The sequence below is a fragment of the Gorilla gorilla genome, chromosome 4 (genome assembly GCF_029281585.2).
Source record: "Gorilla gorilla gorilla isolate KB3781 chromosome 4, NHGRI_mGorGor1-v2.1_pri, whole genome shotgun sequence".
Classification (NCBI taxonomy): Eukaryota; Metazoa; Chordata; class Mammalia; order Primates; family Hominidae; genus Gorilla; species Gorilla gorilla.
Window position 1 is genome coordinate 185,298,689 of NC_073228.2, and position 19,598 is coordinate 185,318,286.

General features: G+C 40.5%; 1 protein-coding gene across 1 annotated transcript in view; it reads left to right on the forward strand.

Annotated features, from left to right (window-relative positions):
- Nucleotides 1-19,598, forward strand: part of LOC101149650 (uncharacterized) — a 96,381-nt gene that overhangs the window by 26,701 nt on the left and 50,082 nt on the right. The window contains 1 exon segment of the mRNA XM_063705979.1: nucleotides 13,052-13,538. Within this exon segment, the coding sequence (XP_063562049.1) occupies nucleotides 13,052-13,538 (487 nt within the window).

Genomic DNA, 19,598 nt, shown 5'->3' on the forward strand with positions numbered 1-19,598 from the left:
AGCAGTGGAGGACTTCCAGCTGGTTGGGGGAATGATACGGAAATATCTTGCTAAATCAGGGTCTGGTGGAATGCTGCTCCCCTGGCAGGCTCCTCTTCACAGGGAGCAATCTGTGGGTTGCTTATAGAACAGAGCGAGCAGGAGGCATAGCATGGTCTTGCTCGTGGGAAGACCCGGTGTTCAGATGTTTGTCATTAGGAACTGGGTGTGGGCTTTTTCAAGCTAAACTGAAGCAGCAGTTCTATTAGGAAGAGCCTCCCAGATCAGCATCTTCTGTTTCTGGATACTCTCCCTTTGAAAAGCCAGATTTCAGCGAAAAGGTTTGCTAATGGTGAAATTGCACAACTGAAACCCTATGGGAGCAATGGGAAAGATGGAGAAAGAGGTGGTTATATCATGTACTTCAACAGTTTATTTAGAGGCTGTTGACATTAGAATAACAAGCCAAGACAAACAAAAATACTCATTTTGGATGAAAATATTGTCTTTTCATGTTATTATAGATAGCTGAGTCCTAAGACTTATACAGAAACACATTTTCCTAATGAGTGGCTGATTTTTCTGGTTGTGCAAGTAATATCCAAATTATTGTACAAATTTTTGGCTCAGGAGCAAACATTGTATTGCATATTGAGCTAATCACTTGCCCTTTCTAAGGTAAGCCCTTACCTCTGCTTTCCCTTCATCTTGTCATTTCTGTTTGTTGGGTACAGGTTTCCTGTTGGTTCTTTCTGTTGGCTCTGATGTAACATGAATGAAGTTCTTAACATCCTTTCAGACATAAACACAACTTAGCTCATTGTTTCTGAGTTCATATAGAGGTTTTCTTGCCCCTGAGACTTTCATGTCAGACAGCTGGATGTTGCTGTGTTCAAGGCTCTATATGTTGATTTTGTATCCTACAACTTTACTGATTTCACCTATCAGTTCAGTTCTAACAGTTTTCAAATTTTATTTATTTGTTTTTGTTTTTTAAATATTGTATGTTTCATTTTAGAGTCAGGAGGGTAGATGTACAGGTTTCTTGCACAGGTATATTGCATGGTGCTGAGGTTTGGGCTTCTAATGATCCCACCACCCAAGCAGTGAGCACAGTAATCGATAGGTAGTTTTTCAACCCTTGCTCCCACCATCCTTCCCTCCCACCTTTGGAGTCCCCCAGTGTCTATTGTTCCCTTCTTTGTGTTGAGTTCTAACCTTTTTTTAGTGAAGTTTGTAGGGTTTTCTATATATAACAAGATCATGCTGTCAGTAGAGACAATTTCACTTCTTCCTTTCCTATTAGGATGCCTTTTATTTCTTTCTATTGCCTAATTACCCTGAGAAGTGGTGTCTGTGGGCATCCTTGTCTTGTTCCTGATGGTAGAGGAAAAGTTTCAACTTTTCACCATTGATTATGGTGTTAGCTATGGGTTTGTCATATATGGCCTTTATTTTGTTGGGATACAGTCCCTCAATACGTGATCTGTTGGGTGTTTTTTTTTTTTAACCATGAAAGGGTTTTGAATTTTGTCAAAAGCTTTTTCTATATCTATTGAGATGGCCATATAGTTTCTATCCTTTATTTTTCTAATATGGTATATTGTATGTATTGATTTGCTTATGTTGAACCATGACATGATCATGGTGAATGATTCTTTCAATGTGCTATTGAATTTGGTTTGCTAGGATTTTGTTGAGGATTTTTGCATCTATGTAGATCAAGGATATTGGCCTGTAATTTTCCTTTCTTGTAGTGTTCTTGTCTGGCTTTGGAATCAGGGTAATGCTGGCCCTGTAAGATGAGTTTGGAAGTATTCCCTCCACTTCAGCTTTTTGGAAGAGTTTGAGAAGGACTGGTATTAGTTCTTCTTAAAATATTTGGTAGAATTAATCTGGGAAGCCATCTGGTTTTGGGTTTTTCATTGATGGGAGACATTTTCTTACTGATTCAACCTCCTTGCTTGCTATTAGTCTGTTCAGATTTTTTAATTTCTTCATGAGTCAATCTTGGTAGGTTTTATGTGTCTGGGAATTTATCCATTTCTTCTAGATGGTCCAATTGGTTAGTGTGTAATTATACCTAGGAGTTTCTTAGGATCCTTTGTATTTCTGTGATATTGGCTATGATGTTTCATCTTTCATTTCAGATTTTATGCTATATTGAAAACATGAGGCATAGCAGGTAGGGGGCACTGGTCAGGACTTGGGGTATAAACTGGCAGATGTTAAGGTGGGTGATTCTGGTTAATTCAGAAACTCCGAAGTCCCGTGTGGAAGAATTAACTGCCTGTACTCGCCTAGTAATGTATATCCTTGGTCAGAAAAAGATCCAGCTGAGAATGTTGGATGAAGGGACCAAATCAATATTCATCATTATGTTGAAAACAAGTCAGATTGGCTGCGGTCTTCTGACAGCAGGTCAGTGGCTAAGCCTATTTGAACAAAGTTAGGGCAGGTTCAAGAGAGAATCCTGAGATCGGTATTCTTTGTTCCATACAACCTTGCCTTTCAGTTTCTTCTCCCCATGCCTCCAGGATGTCCCTGCACAGCCCGTAGGGCCCCCTCCTTCAGTACCTTGCCTTACGAAGGGGAGAAAATGAGTTTTCCAATGTTAGCATATATTTAGCCTTCCAAAATTTTCTATTTCTATTTTAGGGGAGCTCTAGGAAAACAGCAGATTACTCTAAATCCCCAGGTAAAAATCTGAAATGGTGGAATTTCATATGACCAGGAGACATATTTTGGGGCAAGTGGGCTTTTCACAATCACTTGGACATGAAGGCATCTGCTTCTTCTATGCCTAAAATATTCCTTCAATTTAGTAGTTTAATTCCTCTTCCTCTTTTTCAAATTTCAAGACAATACATGTAGTGACTGAACAATTTGGATCCAAGTTTCACTATTTAACTGCCAGTGTGACCTTGGGCGAGTCACTTAATCTTTTCAAGGCTCAATTTCATCGTGTAAAGTGGAAGTACAAACAATCCCTGACTTACAATATTTTGACTTATGATTTTTCAACTTTAAGATAGTTTGAAAGCAATACACATTCAGCAGAAACTGTACTTTGAGTACCCATACAACCATTCTGTTTTCCACTTTCAGTACAGTATTCATTATATTACTTGAGATATTCAAAGCCCACTTTATTATAAAATGGGCTTTCTGTTAGATGATTTTGCCTAACTATAGGTTAATGTGAGTGTTTAAGGTAGGCTGAGCTAAGCTATGATGTTTAGTAGGTTAAGTGTATTAAATGCATTTTCAGCTTACAATATTTTCATAAGTTTATTGGAGTATAACCCCATTGTAAATTGAGGGGTAATTGTAATAATGATATCTCTTCAAGGAGACTTTGTGAGCCTCTCATAGGAAAATGCATACACAGATGCATATAAATATATAATCTTTCTTTTCCATACATATGATATTCTTTAAGGATATTCAAAAATCTGGAAACAGTTGCCTCCAGGGAGATAAATGGTAGTGGGTTGGGAAACTTTTAACTGTATACGCTTTTGTACCTTTTGCATTTTGAATCAGATGAATGTATAATCTACATAAAATATTAAGATTAAAACATCACCGAATAACTTATCAGGAGTTTGGTGAACATAAGGGAAGGCCGCCTATGGTGGCTGTATTTTATTCAGTGTTGGTCACTGTTGGGCACTTTATAGAGCTTATTTCATTTCATCCTCACAAGCGCCGTAGGAGGAAGGGGCCCCAGAGGGATTCATGGTTAGAATAGCAGAGTAGGAGCATTTGGCAGCTATATTCTGTGTAGGTGATAACTTTAAAGATATTTTTGTTATAAAATGTTTCAAACATACAAAAAATATAGAGAAGCAGTTTTCTATAGTTATTAAATATTCTTAATGGGTAGTCATAGAAATTATCATCCAAAGTGGGATATTCTTGAGAGAAAAAGGAGGTTCTATTTATAATTATGGTGGGATAACAAACTTAAGATGAACAGCTCTGGACAAACTGGGTTGTATGGTCCCTGGAAAACAAGGATTACTGTAAATGTGAGTCCCGCCTTGTGCTTCTCTCTGTCCCACCAAGAAAATATGATCTTGATACAGATGTTCATTGTGTCAAGGCAACCATGGCAACCATGACCTAGATACACTGTTCAAGTTTTATGCTGATCCTACCTATATATGTCTCAGGAACTTTCCAGAGTTTCCTTTGAGTGCTTCTAAATTTTGCATAAATGGTATGTTGTCCCTTGTCTCTTTTTAAAACCAGTAAGCCATTTTCCCTTCTTTTCCTGGAAAATTAAAGGAACAAAGACCAGGAAATAACAATGTATCAGCTAAGGTTCTGTTGATTGAAAGCAACAGAACCTAATTCTGGCTAGCTTAAACCATGCTAGGATTTAATGAAGAATACTGCAGAATCTTAGATATCTTATGACTGGGAAAGAGGAGGTTCAGGCAGTTCCTGGGATATCAGCAACAGGTAGCTGTCAATTAACTGCCCCCACGCCACCCACTGCTGCCGTCATCAATATAGCACACCACAATGGCTCCCAGCCTCTGTACATCTGGGTTCTGGTGTTCAAATTCTAGAGACAGCAAGAGAAATCCCATTGAGTCAGGGATCCTTTCCTGGGTCACACTCCCTGCATATGGTCAGAAATGCAGGATTATGTACTAAAGACACAGCTAAAGAGGACCCACTTCACTGTTTTGGGACCATTTGCAGGGGAGGCAAAATTGTGAGCTACGCACTTAAAGAGGTGATAACCATAAGTTTGCAGGAAAAAAAAAATTGGAGAAGAGAAGGATAACACTATCCTACGGTTTCTTCTGAAAATGGATGAAGGGAACAGCATTTCCATTTGGAAATTCTCTCCTGGCATTTCAATATTTATGGATTCTGAATTCTGAGAAAAATCAGTTGAGAAATTAGGAAAATGGGAAGGAACATTCTGATTTTCCTGTGAAAATTACAGCTTAATAGTCAGTATAGAGAACTTACTGGCTTGAAGAAATGCACTGACTTAAAGTCAAGCAAGATGAGGAAGCGCTGACATGTGGAGGTGAAAGTTAAGGTGAACAGGACAGGAGCAGTAAAGGAGCCTCAGTCAGACTTTCTTGTATCTGTTGCTGTGTTATAAGTGTGTGTTCATGGCCTTGTCCACTGCTAACAGTGAACCATTTCTGCAAATAAATATTAATGTGTTCATAGGCATAGTATATGTTTTACAAATCCTATGAGAGGTTTTCTAAGAAATGCCAAGTTTTAGAAACAAAATACGCCCTTAAATCGGCAATTTTGACAGTTGCTTCTTTTTAGTGCTGTTCATCTTGCCAGGAGATCAGAATGTTATGTTATTTAAATGGTATTGGAGGGGATGATTGATGCCTTGTTTAACAATGTCATGTAAACAATGATTAAAGCATTAAGTATTTCTGGAGTTACCTTTCAATCTTTAAAGGACTTTTCTTTAGCATTTATTTTGTGATAATATTCATTTCTTTTTAATGTTTTCTCTATTAATGCTATTGGATTTTATAATCTTGTTACAATATGTTGGCTCATAATAATAATAAATCATCATTTGTTATCATATCTTTTTAAAACAGAAGACTACTAAAACTTTTCATGTAATCCTGTTACAGAAAAAAACGACTATTTGCTTGTTATTTTTCACTTATTATTTTTCAAAAACTTGTAAGTGAAGTGTTATGAAAATCATATGAATTTGGGAATTCCCAAGCATTCTCAGAAATTCTATTTCCTTGTTCCCAAATCCCAATGATTAATATCTGCCAGGAGTCGGAAAACAGTGAAAGGAAGTAACATCCTCTGTTGGATACCTGGTAGGGTTAGTGAAGAAAAGTTATTGCTGAGCTCTGTGTTACGCTCACGAATGATGCCATTGAGGAAGTCACACTTGTTGAAAGGAACGCAGATACACAAAGAGTTTTGCTGCTGTCTGTTGGATAAGAACCCCCTGGTCAATTTCAGCTCCTACTGCAAGTTAGAAAAATCAATCCAATGATAAATGAAAAGTGACCAGTGTGCTGGGAAATAACTTATTTTTTGGCTTCAGAGGAAATTTTCGAAACAGTGCCAAGTGAAACGTAAAAACAAACTACGAAGACGTTCATGAATTTCCCTCTGAAGCTGACAGCCGTATTTTAGCAGATGGAACTCCTACTATTAGCCCAACTCTTGGGTTGAAACAGTGTGTCCAGGAAACCCTATGTTAAAATGCAACGTGTTGGGGATATTGTTCCTCTATTTGCTTGAGTTAATTTTCAAATTAGTGTACTCTTGCTTAGCTGTGCTCTGAGGGAATGAACAAAAGATTGGTAAACTCTGATGGAGAACACTGGTCAGGCAGGGCACATAGAATCCCTGGGGATGGTGGTTCCTGACAAATGGGGGAGGAGGACCTGAGCCAGGCTTGGGCTGGGCTGGAGGAACATGAAGATGGGATCTACTCACAACCCCCAAAACTGAGGGGTCCTGATAACACATTATTTCACCCTCAGCCATGCAAATTCATTATTTTTATGGATAAAATAGCTTTAAAAAACTAATTTACATTGAAATGTTAAAATATTTATATAGAGATTAGAAATATTTATATAGAGATTATTGGGAATCCCCTCCTAAAGCCCAAACATAAAAACTACCAAAAAAAAAATTCCGTGTAGGCTAAGGTTGCAAATGACTGATGGAATGTAATTTAAATTAAACATGGAAAATATATTTCCTCTTTAATAAAGATCTAAATTCTATTCTTTTTAGGAGCCTTCAGAAATGAAATTCAACTATTAAAAAAAGTATAGAGAAGCCTTTAGAAAAGAAACTTTTCTTTTGCTGTATTATATAATAAAGAACTTTGATGAGAATAGTTCTAAAGTGTTTAATAATCGATTACACTGATGTTTCTAGGTATTGTGGGGAACACCTAGAAATTAAATCTTCATCTTTGGCAGATCAGAGGCCTATTATTTTTAGGTAAAACAATTAAAATCTGCTTTTAATAAATCACAAATTTTGCAAGTTAGACATTAATAGTAAGTGCTTTTCAAAGTTGGGCCCAATACATGAAAAAGCCAGAAAAGCATACCTGCATTAGTTTTGCCCATCACCTTCTTATGCTGGCCTCAGGAGATTTATTAACAGCATTCAATATTTTAGGTAGGCTGGATGTGGTGGCTCATACATGTAATCCCAGCACTTTGGGAGGCTGAGGTGGGAGGATGGCTTGAGGCCAGGAGTTCAAGACCAGCCTGGTCAACCTAGTGAGCCCCTCGGTCTCTCTGAAAAGAAAAAAAAAATTTAGGTATCCTGTGGCTACCTCCAAAAACAAACTCCAGAGGAACTGAATTTTTTTTTTATTTCATGTGTTGGGATAATGGCTTCTTTTGCAGTTACTTACGAAGAATTTAAGGGTCAGTAAAAATATTTTTTCATCCTTAATAACATGAATTCTCTAATTTGTATGTGATATAATGCTAGATATTGTGCCAAAACGGTTACATAGACATAATCCATGCCCATTTTCAAAGATAATACTAATATAGAGAATAAGAATCATTATTATTGTAGTAATTATTATTTTAGTAATAGTAGTAATAATCAAAACAATTACATCAAACACTTATTAAACCCTTATTATGTGACAGGTACTGTGTAAGCAATTTCCACATATTAACTCCTTAAATGTGATCACTAACCCCATGAGGTAGGTAGCATTATGTCCATTTGATAGATGCAGAAACTGAGCTTTGAAGAGGGAAAGCAACTTGCCCAAGGCCATGCAGGCAGTCATTGATAAGGGTGGGAAGCGAGAAGTTGAAGTCTGAGATGTAAGTTCACAGACACGAGTACGCAAACATGTACAAGATACTCGTATGACATGTGGGGTTGCTTGAAATATGTAATTGACTTTCCCTAGCACAAGGAAGTGTTTGGACAGATTTCAAAGGGATCTAACACTTCCTTAGAGGACTGCCCTACGACATTTTTCCGTGTGCTTTTCTGCCTCTTGTCCTATACTTTTGGCATTTCTTCTGCTCTTAGAGGCAATGAGTCAACAGCATATTTTTAGCACCTCCTGTGTGCATAGAAGTGGCCCCTGACTCAATGGGAGTGTATAACTACCATGGGCCAAATCAGTGTGCTTTCCTGTCAGCCAGGGGATTATAGAAGAACACGCTCCCCTGATTCCAACAGAACTTGCTGCCACTCTGATGTCTTCATTGTAAGGCCTCTAAATGAATGTTCAAGAAATTCATGTTAAAGGCACGCGTCATATGTGTAACTTGTAAACATTTGTGTACTTGTCTCTGTGTCCTTACACCTCAGGCTTGAACTCTTGTTTTTACCTTTATCAATGACTACCTGTGTGCTGTGTGGCTTTGGGCCAATTGCTCACCCCCTCTAAAGCTCAGTTTCTGCATCTGTAAAATGGATATAATGCCATATATACATAGATATAGATACACATACACAAATATATATACACACATATATATGTGTGTATATACATATATATAATATACAAACTGAAATATATAGTTATATAAATATTTCAGTTTAAGTTTCAAAAATCACTGGAGGGTATTTTTATAATACCCTTCGGCAATTTTACCTGCTGCCTTTGCACATTCTGGTGAATTTCTAAATGGAAGTCTGATAGAGATTAATCTTTTAATGCATCATAAATAAAAAAGAAAATCACAGAATGATGTAGCTGGAGAGGACCCTGGGGATCTAAAGTGTTTCATGAAAGATTAATGTCCTTGATCTGTTTGTAAGTGTTTTGGAAAAATCTTCCATGGTCAAATAAAACTTGGCAATGTTGGATTAAAGTTAAACAGGTTTTTTTTCCTGCAGAACTTCATAGTCTTTAATATGCTAATGTGTTTTGTGAATCTACAAGGAATGAAGTGTTTCAATACTTATTTTACCCAGATTCTCATTTTGGGACAGGCTGGTCAAGCTGAGTCAGCTAGTATGTTCTCTAGATGGAGATGATGGCTGATGCCTTTTTGAGAGCAAGAGAGTCCCCAGGGGAAGCAAGGGTATATCAATTGCTCCTATTTCATGCCAAGGATCCTCAGTCTTTAGAGGCTCAGAGAAGGCTGAAAGGCTACTCTAGGCTATCAGGGCTACCATTCATTGTGACCCATGCTACAGAGAAGCTTTGAGCTCAGTGCAAAGGAGTGACCAGCCCTTGAGAATCAGGAAAATTTATTTATTCCTGACCTAGTCCACTGAGGACATACAAGGAATGGGGCAGGGGAGTGTCACCAGCTATGGTTACAAGCTAGTCTGATTCTCTTTCATTAAGAAAACTGGTCCCTGTGAGTTTAGATTGGGAAGCACCAGGTTGAAAACCTTTTAGGCCAGGAGTGGTGGCCACTGTACTCCAGCCTGGGTGACAGAGTGAGAATCTGTCTTAAAAAAAAAAAAAAAAAGTTAAGTGATGTCTTCTGTTGAGGACCTCTCAGAACTTTTAATATGAAAGTGTGCATTGTGAAGAATGGGAGTAGAGTGTACAGGAGTTTTAAAAGCTGCTTGGTCATGAAACTCTTGCTTTGTGCAGGATTCGAGGGGCACTAACATTCTGAGGAAAATATTTTGGGAAACATTGATCTAATCCAAACTTCTCATTTTACCAGCAAACAACTGTGGGGCCCTCTAAGTTTCCTTTCTCCATCATTGTGACAAATTCATTGGAATTAATTCAATTAAACCTGGGGTCAGCTTTGAAGAGATTTATTTAGCAGGTAAATCTGTTTTGTACATTTTGAGGGAGTTCTGAGTTTCCATAGTCAAAAACCACAGATCAATTTAACCAACCTTTATGGAATATCACCTATGGCCCAAAGACCCTTTAGCTACAGTGATGGTCTACAAAAATATAAACTGTAAGTCTTGCAATACAGGAGATTAGTAATAATGGTAAATATAATGATGATGACACCATGAATAGCTAACATTTATTGAATGCCTTTCTATTAGTCAGGCACTTTACTAAGTATTTTAATCCTCCCAACAATTTATGAGGTAGGGATTATAATAATTCCCATCTTATAGTGAGGACACTGAGGTTAGGAAATTATCCTAGCCTAAATGTTAAGTATAAGCATGAATAGAAAGGTGTTATCAGCCTATAAGACATTCCTTTATGAGTGATACAAAGTCCTATATAAATTCAGAGAAAAGAAAAGTGGTTTTAGAAATCCTTGATCAGTGAGTGTGAAGCACGTGGTGGCCCGGTTACTGTTTGGTTGCCCATCTGTCCTCCCTCTGGGGATCAGCACCCCCTTACTTTGGAAGAATTGTTTTCCTTTTCACTGTAAGGTTCTTTCTGGCTATGCGGTGGGGCACATTGCCTCAAACTAGCCCTGTTCCAGTCTTTGAGAACCCTGAAATTGGAACCAAGGGAAGAGGATTGCCTCTTGAATGGTAATTCTCTAAAATCTAGTCTGAGGTGCTGGTGCCTAATCCCTGGGTCTGTGGAAGGAGCTGGGCTGTGAGAGGGGACAATGATGTTGATGTCAAGAGAGAGGCAGGTGCTAGGAGCAGAGAGATGGAGGCCTGGAGGGTTTCTGGGCTTCTCTGAGGCTTAGGGTTTGGATCATTGTGTTCGTTACTGGAACAAAGGATTTACCATACCTGCTCTTCTGGGAATGAAACCGTCCTGCTTTGCAAAATAAAGTGTCATTAGAAAGAGATCTTAAAAACCCCACACCATAGACAGGTGCACAGATCCCTAGAAGTGTTAAAGTTCTGTCTGTTGGATGCTAAGCCAAGACTCTTAAGTATGTTCTAAAGAGAAACTGGTGTGTGTAGGCTGTGCACTCCCAGGGAGATAAAAAGTTAGGAACTTTATGGGTTGGGCTTGGTGGCTCCCACCTGTAATCCCAGCACTGTGGGAGGCTAAAGTGGGCAGATTGATTGAGCTGAGGAGTTCGAGACCAGCCTAGGCAACACGGTGAAACCCCATGTCTACAAAAACTACAAAAATTAGCTGGGCATGGTGGCATGTACCTGTAGGCGGGAGGATCGCTTGAGCCCAAGAGGGAGAGGGTGCAGTGAGCCATGATTGTGCCACTGCACTCCACCTGGGTGACAGGAACTTTATGGGGAATGGGATCTTGGAGACTGAGTAGAGACTAGAGGAAAAAAAAAAAAAACTACCTCCCCGACTGGCCACACTATTCTTTTAAAAAAATGTTAATTGACAAATTAAAATTCTATGTATTTACGGAGGTATAATGTGATGTTATGATATATGTATACATTGTGGAATAATTAAATCCAGAGAATTAATAGATTCATCACCTCAAAACCTATCTTTTTTGTGGTGAGAACATTTGAAATTTATTGTCTTAGCAATTTTGAAATACACAATACTTCATTGTTAACTACAGTCACCATGCTGTGCTGTAGATCTCAACAAAATGTATTCTTCCTGTCTCAACTAAAACATTGTACTCTTTGACAACATTTCCCCATTCCTCTCACCCCCTCCAAAAACACCCATTCTTTATGTTGAAGAGAATGGCTAAAAAGTCCCAGCAGGTTTCAACTGACGGCTTCAGTGGTTTTCCCATCACACTTCAATGTTATTAATAAAAAGGGGAGGGGCAATACATAATTCGGACAGGCTGAAAGTACCATTGTAACCACTTTCTTGACTTCACAGAAAAAGTCCTCTTGTTTTCATCTGTAAAATGGGAACTGCATGAATACCATTCTTCTTTTCTTCAGCCTCCAAAGAAAAAACAGATGCAAAGCCTTTTATCAATTGCAAAACAGTATACAATGTGTGTTATTACTCACAGTTGTCTTACTGTGACCAAACACTTTATAAGCCTGCGGCAAGTCAGCCTTACTCTCAGGAAGTGGACAATATTTGGGGAAGGAGAAGCAGCAGGATATTTCAGGACAGTAGCCTTGGTGGGTCCGAAAATTCCTTGAGAGAAATGGGAGACAGAACTTTCTTCCTGCTTTGGGTTTTATCCTGTTAGTCTTTTCTCTCTTCACTCCTATTTTCTATGGAGAATTTCCTGGTTTTGGAGTTTGGGTGCGTTTTATGGAGAGGAGGCAGAACATCTTTAGCTCCAGCAGAATGAAAGGATACATGCAAAGGAGCCTAGCACAGCATCTGGTACCCAGTTCTCCTTTAACTTGGCTTTATTCATTCACTCCTGGTAGGGCATTAATAAGGGATTTAGCCCCCTCCTATTGAAAACGATTAATTCAGGGAAGAGTTCAGACAGTGTGGACAGATACAGTGTAGGCCAAGCCTGTTTCTAAGGCAGGAGCTGGGTAGGGAGGGTGAGAAGGGCGAGAAGAATAGGGAAATATGTGTCGTCTGTGTTGCTGCTGTTGCAACCACCACAACAAACAAACAAGTGAAAAAAAAAAAAAAAAGAATTGTCCATACCGGAAAGTGTGCTGTTTTGGAGGAGGCTGGGGAAAGTGTGGATGGCTCGAGTGGGTCCTGTTGGATTGAAGTCTGACAGTGGTGATTCCCTTCAACAAATGGTCGGGGGGGGGGGAGGGTACACACACACACACACACACACACACACACACACACACACACACGCACACACACACACACGCAGCGCCCAGCCTCCGATTTCAGCGCTGGCAGGAGATAACCATTCTTAGCTCGCCTTTCCAGGGTTATTTTTGGCTGAGGATGTTCGCTGATGGCAAAAGGTTTCAGCCGCCTCCCAAATCCCTCCCCGTCCTTGTTCTAAAGAGAAACTGGTGCGTGTAGGCTGAGCACTCCCAGGGAGACAGGGAGACGGGCCTGGCGCCGGAGAGGAACCCGGACTCTGCCCAAAGTCTCGCCGCCCGCCGGCTGTTTTCTGGCGGAGGGTGTGCCCCGGAGGGCGGCGATCGCGGGTGAAGGCTGGGGCCAGGCGCGGGTGGAGGCGTCACCGGGGTCGGGCTAGCAGGCCCTGGCATCAGGCTTTTGGGACACCCCGAAAGTGAGTCCAACTTGGGGAGAAACTGAGAGCACCTCGGGCGGTCTGGCAGCGGAGAAGGTGGGCGGGAGAAAATTTTACAGGAAGGCAGAAGCAATCTCTGCCGAGGGAGTCAGCGAGCGGCCGCGCGGAGAGGAGGGGCGGGCGGTCCCCAGGCGGGCGGGCGCAGGGCGCAGGGCGCAGGGCGCCGACCTGCCGGAGAGGGGGCCCGGGCGCGAGGCGGAGTCCCGGCGCGCGGCCAGGCTGGTGGAGGCCCCCGGCAGGCTGCAGATTCCCTCCGGCCCCGGGAGCCGCAGCAGGACCGGCCAGGAGGCGCCACGGAGGGGAGCCCCATCCCGGTGCTGACAGTGCCCACCGCGCCCTACGAGGACCAGCGGCCGGCCGGCGGCGGGGGTCTGCGGCGACCCACCGGCCTCTTCGAGGGCCAGCGCAACTACCTGCCCAGCTTTATCCAGAGCGTGCTGTCCTCCATCGACCCGCGCGACCGTCAGGGCTGCACCATGGTGGTGGGCAGCGACGGCAGGTACTTTAGCAGGACGGCCATCGAGATCGTGGTGCAGATGGCCGCTGGCCAACGGGGTGAGTGTCCGGATGCCCCTCGCTTCCCGCCGCGCCGCCGCCATGCCCTCTCCTAGCCCTTGTCCCCCTGCTGCCTCCGGGCCCAGCTGGGAGGCCCCTGCCCGGCCCCGGCTTTGCTTCCTCGCTCCCGCGTCCTCACCCTCCAGCGCCCCACTCCCGCCGCGCTCGCAGCCTCCCCGGCGCACCCCGGACACTGGGTTCTATTAGTACCCACCGCCCCCAAAAGCCTTGAGGGGTTTCCGTCGTTCCTGGAGCCACTCCGGGCGCCCTGGACTCTTCTCCGACTCTGCGCACATCCCGCACCTGCTCATTTTTCTTTCGGACATTCTCTTACCCGGCCCTGTAGATTCCAAGGCAGCTCCCAGTTTTCCATACTGTTCCCAACGCGTTCACTGCCCACAGTCCCCACACAAACTTCTTTCGCAGGCTCACAACATAGTCCCTCTGCCCCGTGCCCTTTTTGCAATAATCTGCCAGTCCCCTAAGTCTTAGCTCTGCCTATTTAACAGTAGTGGTGTCTCAGAACACACACACACACACACACACACACACACACACACACACACACACACACGATCCCTGACATATTTGGCAAGAGTAGGCCCTGAAGGTTTTTAATATTTTGGTTCTTTAACCCAGTGGAATTACTGAATGATTTATTTAATTAGGGTAGGGATGGAGTGGATCCATTTGTTTGATGCTAAACAGCCTGAGCTCGCAGTTCCCAGGGGGCATATCTCTAAATGGTCTGAAATGAGATTTGCAGTGGTTTTCTTAATGCAATTCCCAACTTCTCTCCAAATGCCTTTTGACATTTGACAACATTTCATGCCTCTTCCCCTTTCGGTTTTCATCCTTGTTTTCTCTCCCTTCTCCCACGACCTCGGTAGTCTTCTGCAATCCAGATTCTCAGACTTCGGGTTTTTCTCCCTCTGCCCCTTTCCTCTCTGTCCTATAACTAGAAGCACCTTTTGGCATAGACCCATATCCCAGTTTCCTCTTTCCCAGGTCCAGCAGCGTCTCAAGGACATCTACAAGAGGGATACCTAATTTCAGGGGTCTCTGAATGATATGTGGGAAACATCGTCTAAAAAAGTAATTTTATCCTTATTCATGCAACCAGACCCACACTCATAGAACTTTTCTTTAAGGGGAGTGTCTTACGGTTGTATAAATGAGTGTTAACATCTTTAAAAGTGAAACTGAACAATTCCCTGGCATTTGAATTCCCTCCTTCCTTCCCAACCCTCTCCTTTTCATTTTCTCATTTATTATTAAAAACATTTTTAAAGTATCTCCATGCTTCATATTTATCTACTATAATTCCTCCTTCTCGGTGTTGCAGGGATGGGGAAGGAGGATTTTTTTTAAAAACACAATAAAAAGCAATTGGGAGAAACAGGGCCAGTGGTGTTGGGGTGGGTAGTGGAATTGTGATTTTTGACTCCAGTAGACAATGAGGCTGGATATATGGGGTTTGGTTTCTCTCTGTCTCCTCACTTGGGATTGATGAAGTTTGGCTAGAATCAGGGAGTTGAAGAGAGGTTGACAAATGGTCTTTCACTCTTCTCTGACAGGCTGTTCCTGTGCAGTGATGGAGAATAATGAGCCTTGGGAGAGCTATGGGAGCTCTCATACTCCTTCCCAAGCCAATTTTTTAGGGAGTGAGAGAAACATGGCCTGTCCAATACTTGTTGTGGGTCAGGATATTTTTGAAGCTACGGTTGTTGATTTGCATGGGAAAATTATTATGTCTTATTATTTCTTGTCCCACTTTACCATAAGGGCTCCTCAGCTTCTTACTTCAATGGGTCTTCCATGACAAACACACTTTGTTAACTCTAAGAGTGGAATTTATTTTAACAGATAATTAGCATAGGTCAATATATGCTTAAAATAGAGTCAAATTAAACCTACTAGCTGTTATAAACGACAGATGACAAAATCCACATAGAAGCATCGACTCTTAAATAATCTGAAAGTACTACTTCTAAGAGGGGTGGGCATGGGTGAGGGGAATGGTGGACATGTTTCAGAATTTCAAACAGCCAACTTTAACCAATCTTTTCCTCATTTTGTTCACCTTCTTGGGGGCTTATGCTAAAGTGAAGTGAACAGCCATAAGGCTGGCTTCAGGAGAAAGACGGTCTAAAAGAACTGGATAATTATAAGCAAAATTGGTCTTGAATGATTGAAAATTGATGAGAATGTGCTTGTCTCCTGATTTGGCATCCTGAGTTAGACTCAGGAATACTGAACTTGGATCCCAAAGGCTTTGGTCTTTTTTGATATCCTATTGGATAATCATAAGCAGGCTAGAAAAATAGGAAACTAGAATTTATTCTCTTTGAACTGACAAATCTGACCAGTGGGCTGCATTCTCTATATCTGAAAAATCTTGGTTTTGATGGAAAAAGTTAATTTTACAAAGGAATTTTCTTTTTTTAAATTAAATTTCATTTTTTTTTGAGACGGGGTCTCACTTTGTTGCCCAGGCTGGAGTGCAATGGCACAGTCTTGGCTCACTGTAGCCTTGACCTCCCCAGATTCAGGTGATCTTCCCACCTCAGCCTCCTGAGTAGCTGGGGCTATAGGTGCACGCCACTACGCACAGCTGATTTTTGTGTTTTTACTACTCATAGGGTTTCTCTGTGTTGCCCAGTCTAGTCTCAAACTCCTGATCTCAAGAGATCTGCCTGCCTTGGCCTCCTAAAGTGTCATGAACCACCATGCCCAGCCTACAAAGCAATGTTCTAGGAAAAACTACAGTTACTCTTTGATTATGTAATTGCTGGAGAAGAAAAGCATGGCATTTCTAAAATGACAAACTATATTACTTATATTTTAATATCTCATAAAGTTTGAAATAGACATTTCAAACATAAACATGTATAAAAATTTTTATAAATTAAAAATATAAAATCAAAAACATTATAAAATTATTTTATTATAAAATTATTATAGAATCAAAAACATTATAAATTTAAACAACTTTTTTAAAAATTTATTTTGGGATTTCCCATGGAGTGATGGAGAATAATGAGCCTTGGGAGAGCTATGGCAGCTCTCATACTCCTTCCTGGGCCAACTTTTTTAGGAAATGGGAGAAATATACCCTGTTCAATGTTTATTGTGGGTCAGGATATTTTTGAAGCTATAGTTGTTGATTTGCTTCAAACTTTAAAAAATTTATTATAAAATTATGGGATGTAAAAAAATTTATTATAAAACTTTGAAATTTTCAAACTTTCAGAAAAGCAGAGAGATGAGATTAATGGCACTCATAGGCAAACATAGAATATAGATTGTAAACATTTTGCTATATTTGTGTCATGATTATTTTTTGCTTGTGTTTGAAAGTATATTAAAGAAAATGATATTTTACCCCTAAATTCTTTAGTGCAGATTTCTAAAAAATAAGAACATTTTCCTGTATAGTTACAAAATCATCTTTTCAAACAAAATAAAAAATAGTTTTTTTATATCTTTTATTACCCAGTCCACATTCAGATTTCCTCAATTATTATGAAATGTCCTTTTATTTTTTGAGACAAAGTCTTGCTCTTTCACACAGCCTGAAGTGCAGTGAAACAATCATAGCTCATTGCAGCCTCAAACTCCTGGGCTCAAGTGATCTTCCTGCCTCAGCTTCCTGAGTAGCTAGGACTATAGGTGCACACAGCCATGCCCAGCTAATTTATTGTTTTTGTAGAGATGGAGGTCTTACTACGTTGCCCAGGCTGGTCTCAAACTCCTGGCCTCAAGTGATCCTTCCAGCTTGGTCTCCCTGAAATATCTTTTGTGGCTGGTTTGTTCAAATTAGTTTCTTCTAATCAAGGGACACACATTGCATTTGATTATTTAGCTCAAGACTTTTTTAACCTGGAAAATACCCTCACTCTTTGTTTATGTATTTATTTAATGAAATTGACTTGTTGAAAAACTAGTCAGTGGTCCTGTAGAATATTTCCCCTTCTGGAATTTTCTGGTTGCTTTTTATGGTGTCATTTAACTTTTCACTCTGTTTTTTCCTGGTTAACTGGAAATTAGTTCTAAAGGCTTTTAGGCCTGGTATAACAAAATACCAAAAACTGGATGACTTATAAAGAACAGAAATTTATTTCTCACAGTTCTAGAGATTAGCAAGTTTAAGATCAAGGAGCATGCGGTTTTGATATCTGGTTAGGACCAACTTTCTGGTTCATAGATTGGCCTTCTTGCTGGGCCCTCACATAGTGGGAGAGACTAGCCAGCTCTCTGGGGCCTCTTTTATAAGGGCACTAATTCCAATCATGAGGGCTCTGTCCTTATGATCTAATGACCCCCTAAAGGCCCCACCTTTTAATACCAGCACCTTTGGGGTTAGGATGTCAACATATTAATTTTGGGAAGGCATACACGTTCAGCCCATTGCAAGGTTTAGTTAGATTCAGGTTCAACTTCTTTTTTTAAAGACTATTTCATAGGCAATAATGTGTATTCACATCCCATCATTAGTGATGGTGAGATGACCGCAAAGTTAGGGCGATCACTGCCTATCTCCTCTGCTATATTCGCCCTTGGGTCAAGCCAAGTGGGGATGTGAACTTTGTACCATGAGTATATTCAGTTATATTCTGTATCAATATTTACTTGATTGTTTTAGCATTTATTAATGATCCTTGCTTGAGTTGATTATTTCATTAGGGGTTTCAAAATGGTGAATTTCTAATTCTCTAATTCTATCGACATGTTTTAGCTGGCATTTTTCTATAAGCAGACCATTTTCTTCACAACTGGGTTATTTGGCTACCCTGAAACATAGTTCCTTCCGGGAAGGCAGAACATATGTTTATTTCTGTCTTTTAAAAATTACTGGTGTTTGGAGTGAAGATTAGGTGAGTTAACTACCTCCACAGGTGACAAATGAATTTTGTTTTGTCTCACTTTTGCTTTTTTGAATATCACTGTGGCTGCTTGGATTTTTATATTTAATTTGAATGGATTAGGGAATAAATGAGAAGATAGGTTTTATCTGTTTCTGTAGTTTTTATGTGGCTATGTGAACTTACATTTAAAAATTCCCAGAAATATTTTAATTCCCCTTTAAAGATATAAACTATGTCATACTATAAAGCAAAAGAAAAACCAATCATGTGAAGAGTAAATAGTATCGTTTAAACGAGTTGTGGTTAAGCTTAGTTTGTAACTAATTAGTTTTTTATTTTCTTTCTACTTTTGTCTGCTTCAGAGCCTCTTCAGTGGTTTAGATCTTCTATGTGTCAAATTATTCTAATCTCTTAAAAAGTTTAAGAGCTAAAATACTACACAATGACTACAAGAATGCCTTTGTCCTTTTCTGGGTGGGTACACCTAAGGCAACTTCTTTTTCTCTTCTTTGTTCTCTTCTTCTTTCTTATTCTTAAATCACCTTCAATATTGGACAGATGACAGCACTATGCCTGCCTCAAGATGTTTCTGACTTTTTCTTTTTCTTTTTTTTTTTTTTTTTTGAGATGGAGTCTTGCTCTGTCACCCAGGCTAGAGTGCAGTGGCACAATCTTGGCTCACTACAGCTTCTGCCTCCTGGGTTCCAGTGATTTTCCCAACTCAGCCTCCTGAGTAGCTGGGGTTACAGGCATGCACCACCATGCCTAGCTAATTTTTTGTATTTTTACTAGAGACGGGGTTTCACCATGTCAGCCAGGCTGGTCTTGAACTCCTGACCTCAAGGGATCTGCCTGCCTTGGCCTCCCAAAGTGCTGGGATTACACGTGTGAGCCACTGCGCCCGGCCGTTTCTGACTTTTTCTAAAGTCTTTCTCTGGAGATGACATTATATAATAGCACTGTTCGATAGAAGTTTCTTTGATGATGGAACTGTTCTATAATCTGCATTGTCCCAGCCACTAGCCATGTGTGACTACTGAACACTTAAAATGTGGCTAGAGCAACTGAAGAACTGAATTTAGCATTTTACTTAATTTTAATTAATTAAAATAGAAATGCAAATAACCATAAGTGGTTAGTAGCTACCATACTGGACAGCAAAGATCTATAATTCAGCATTTAA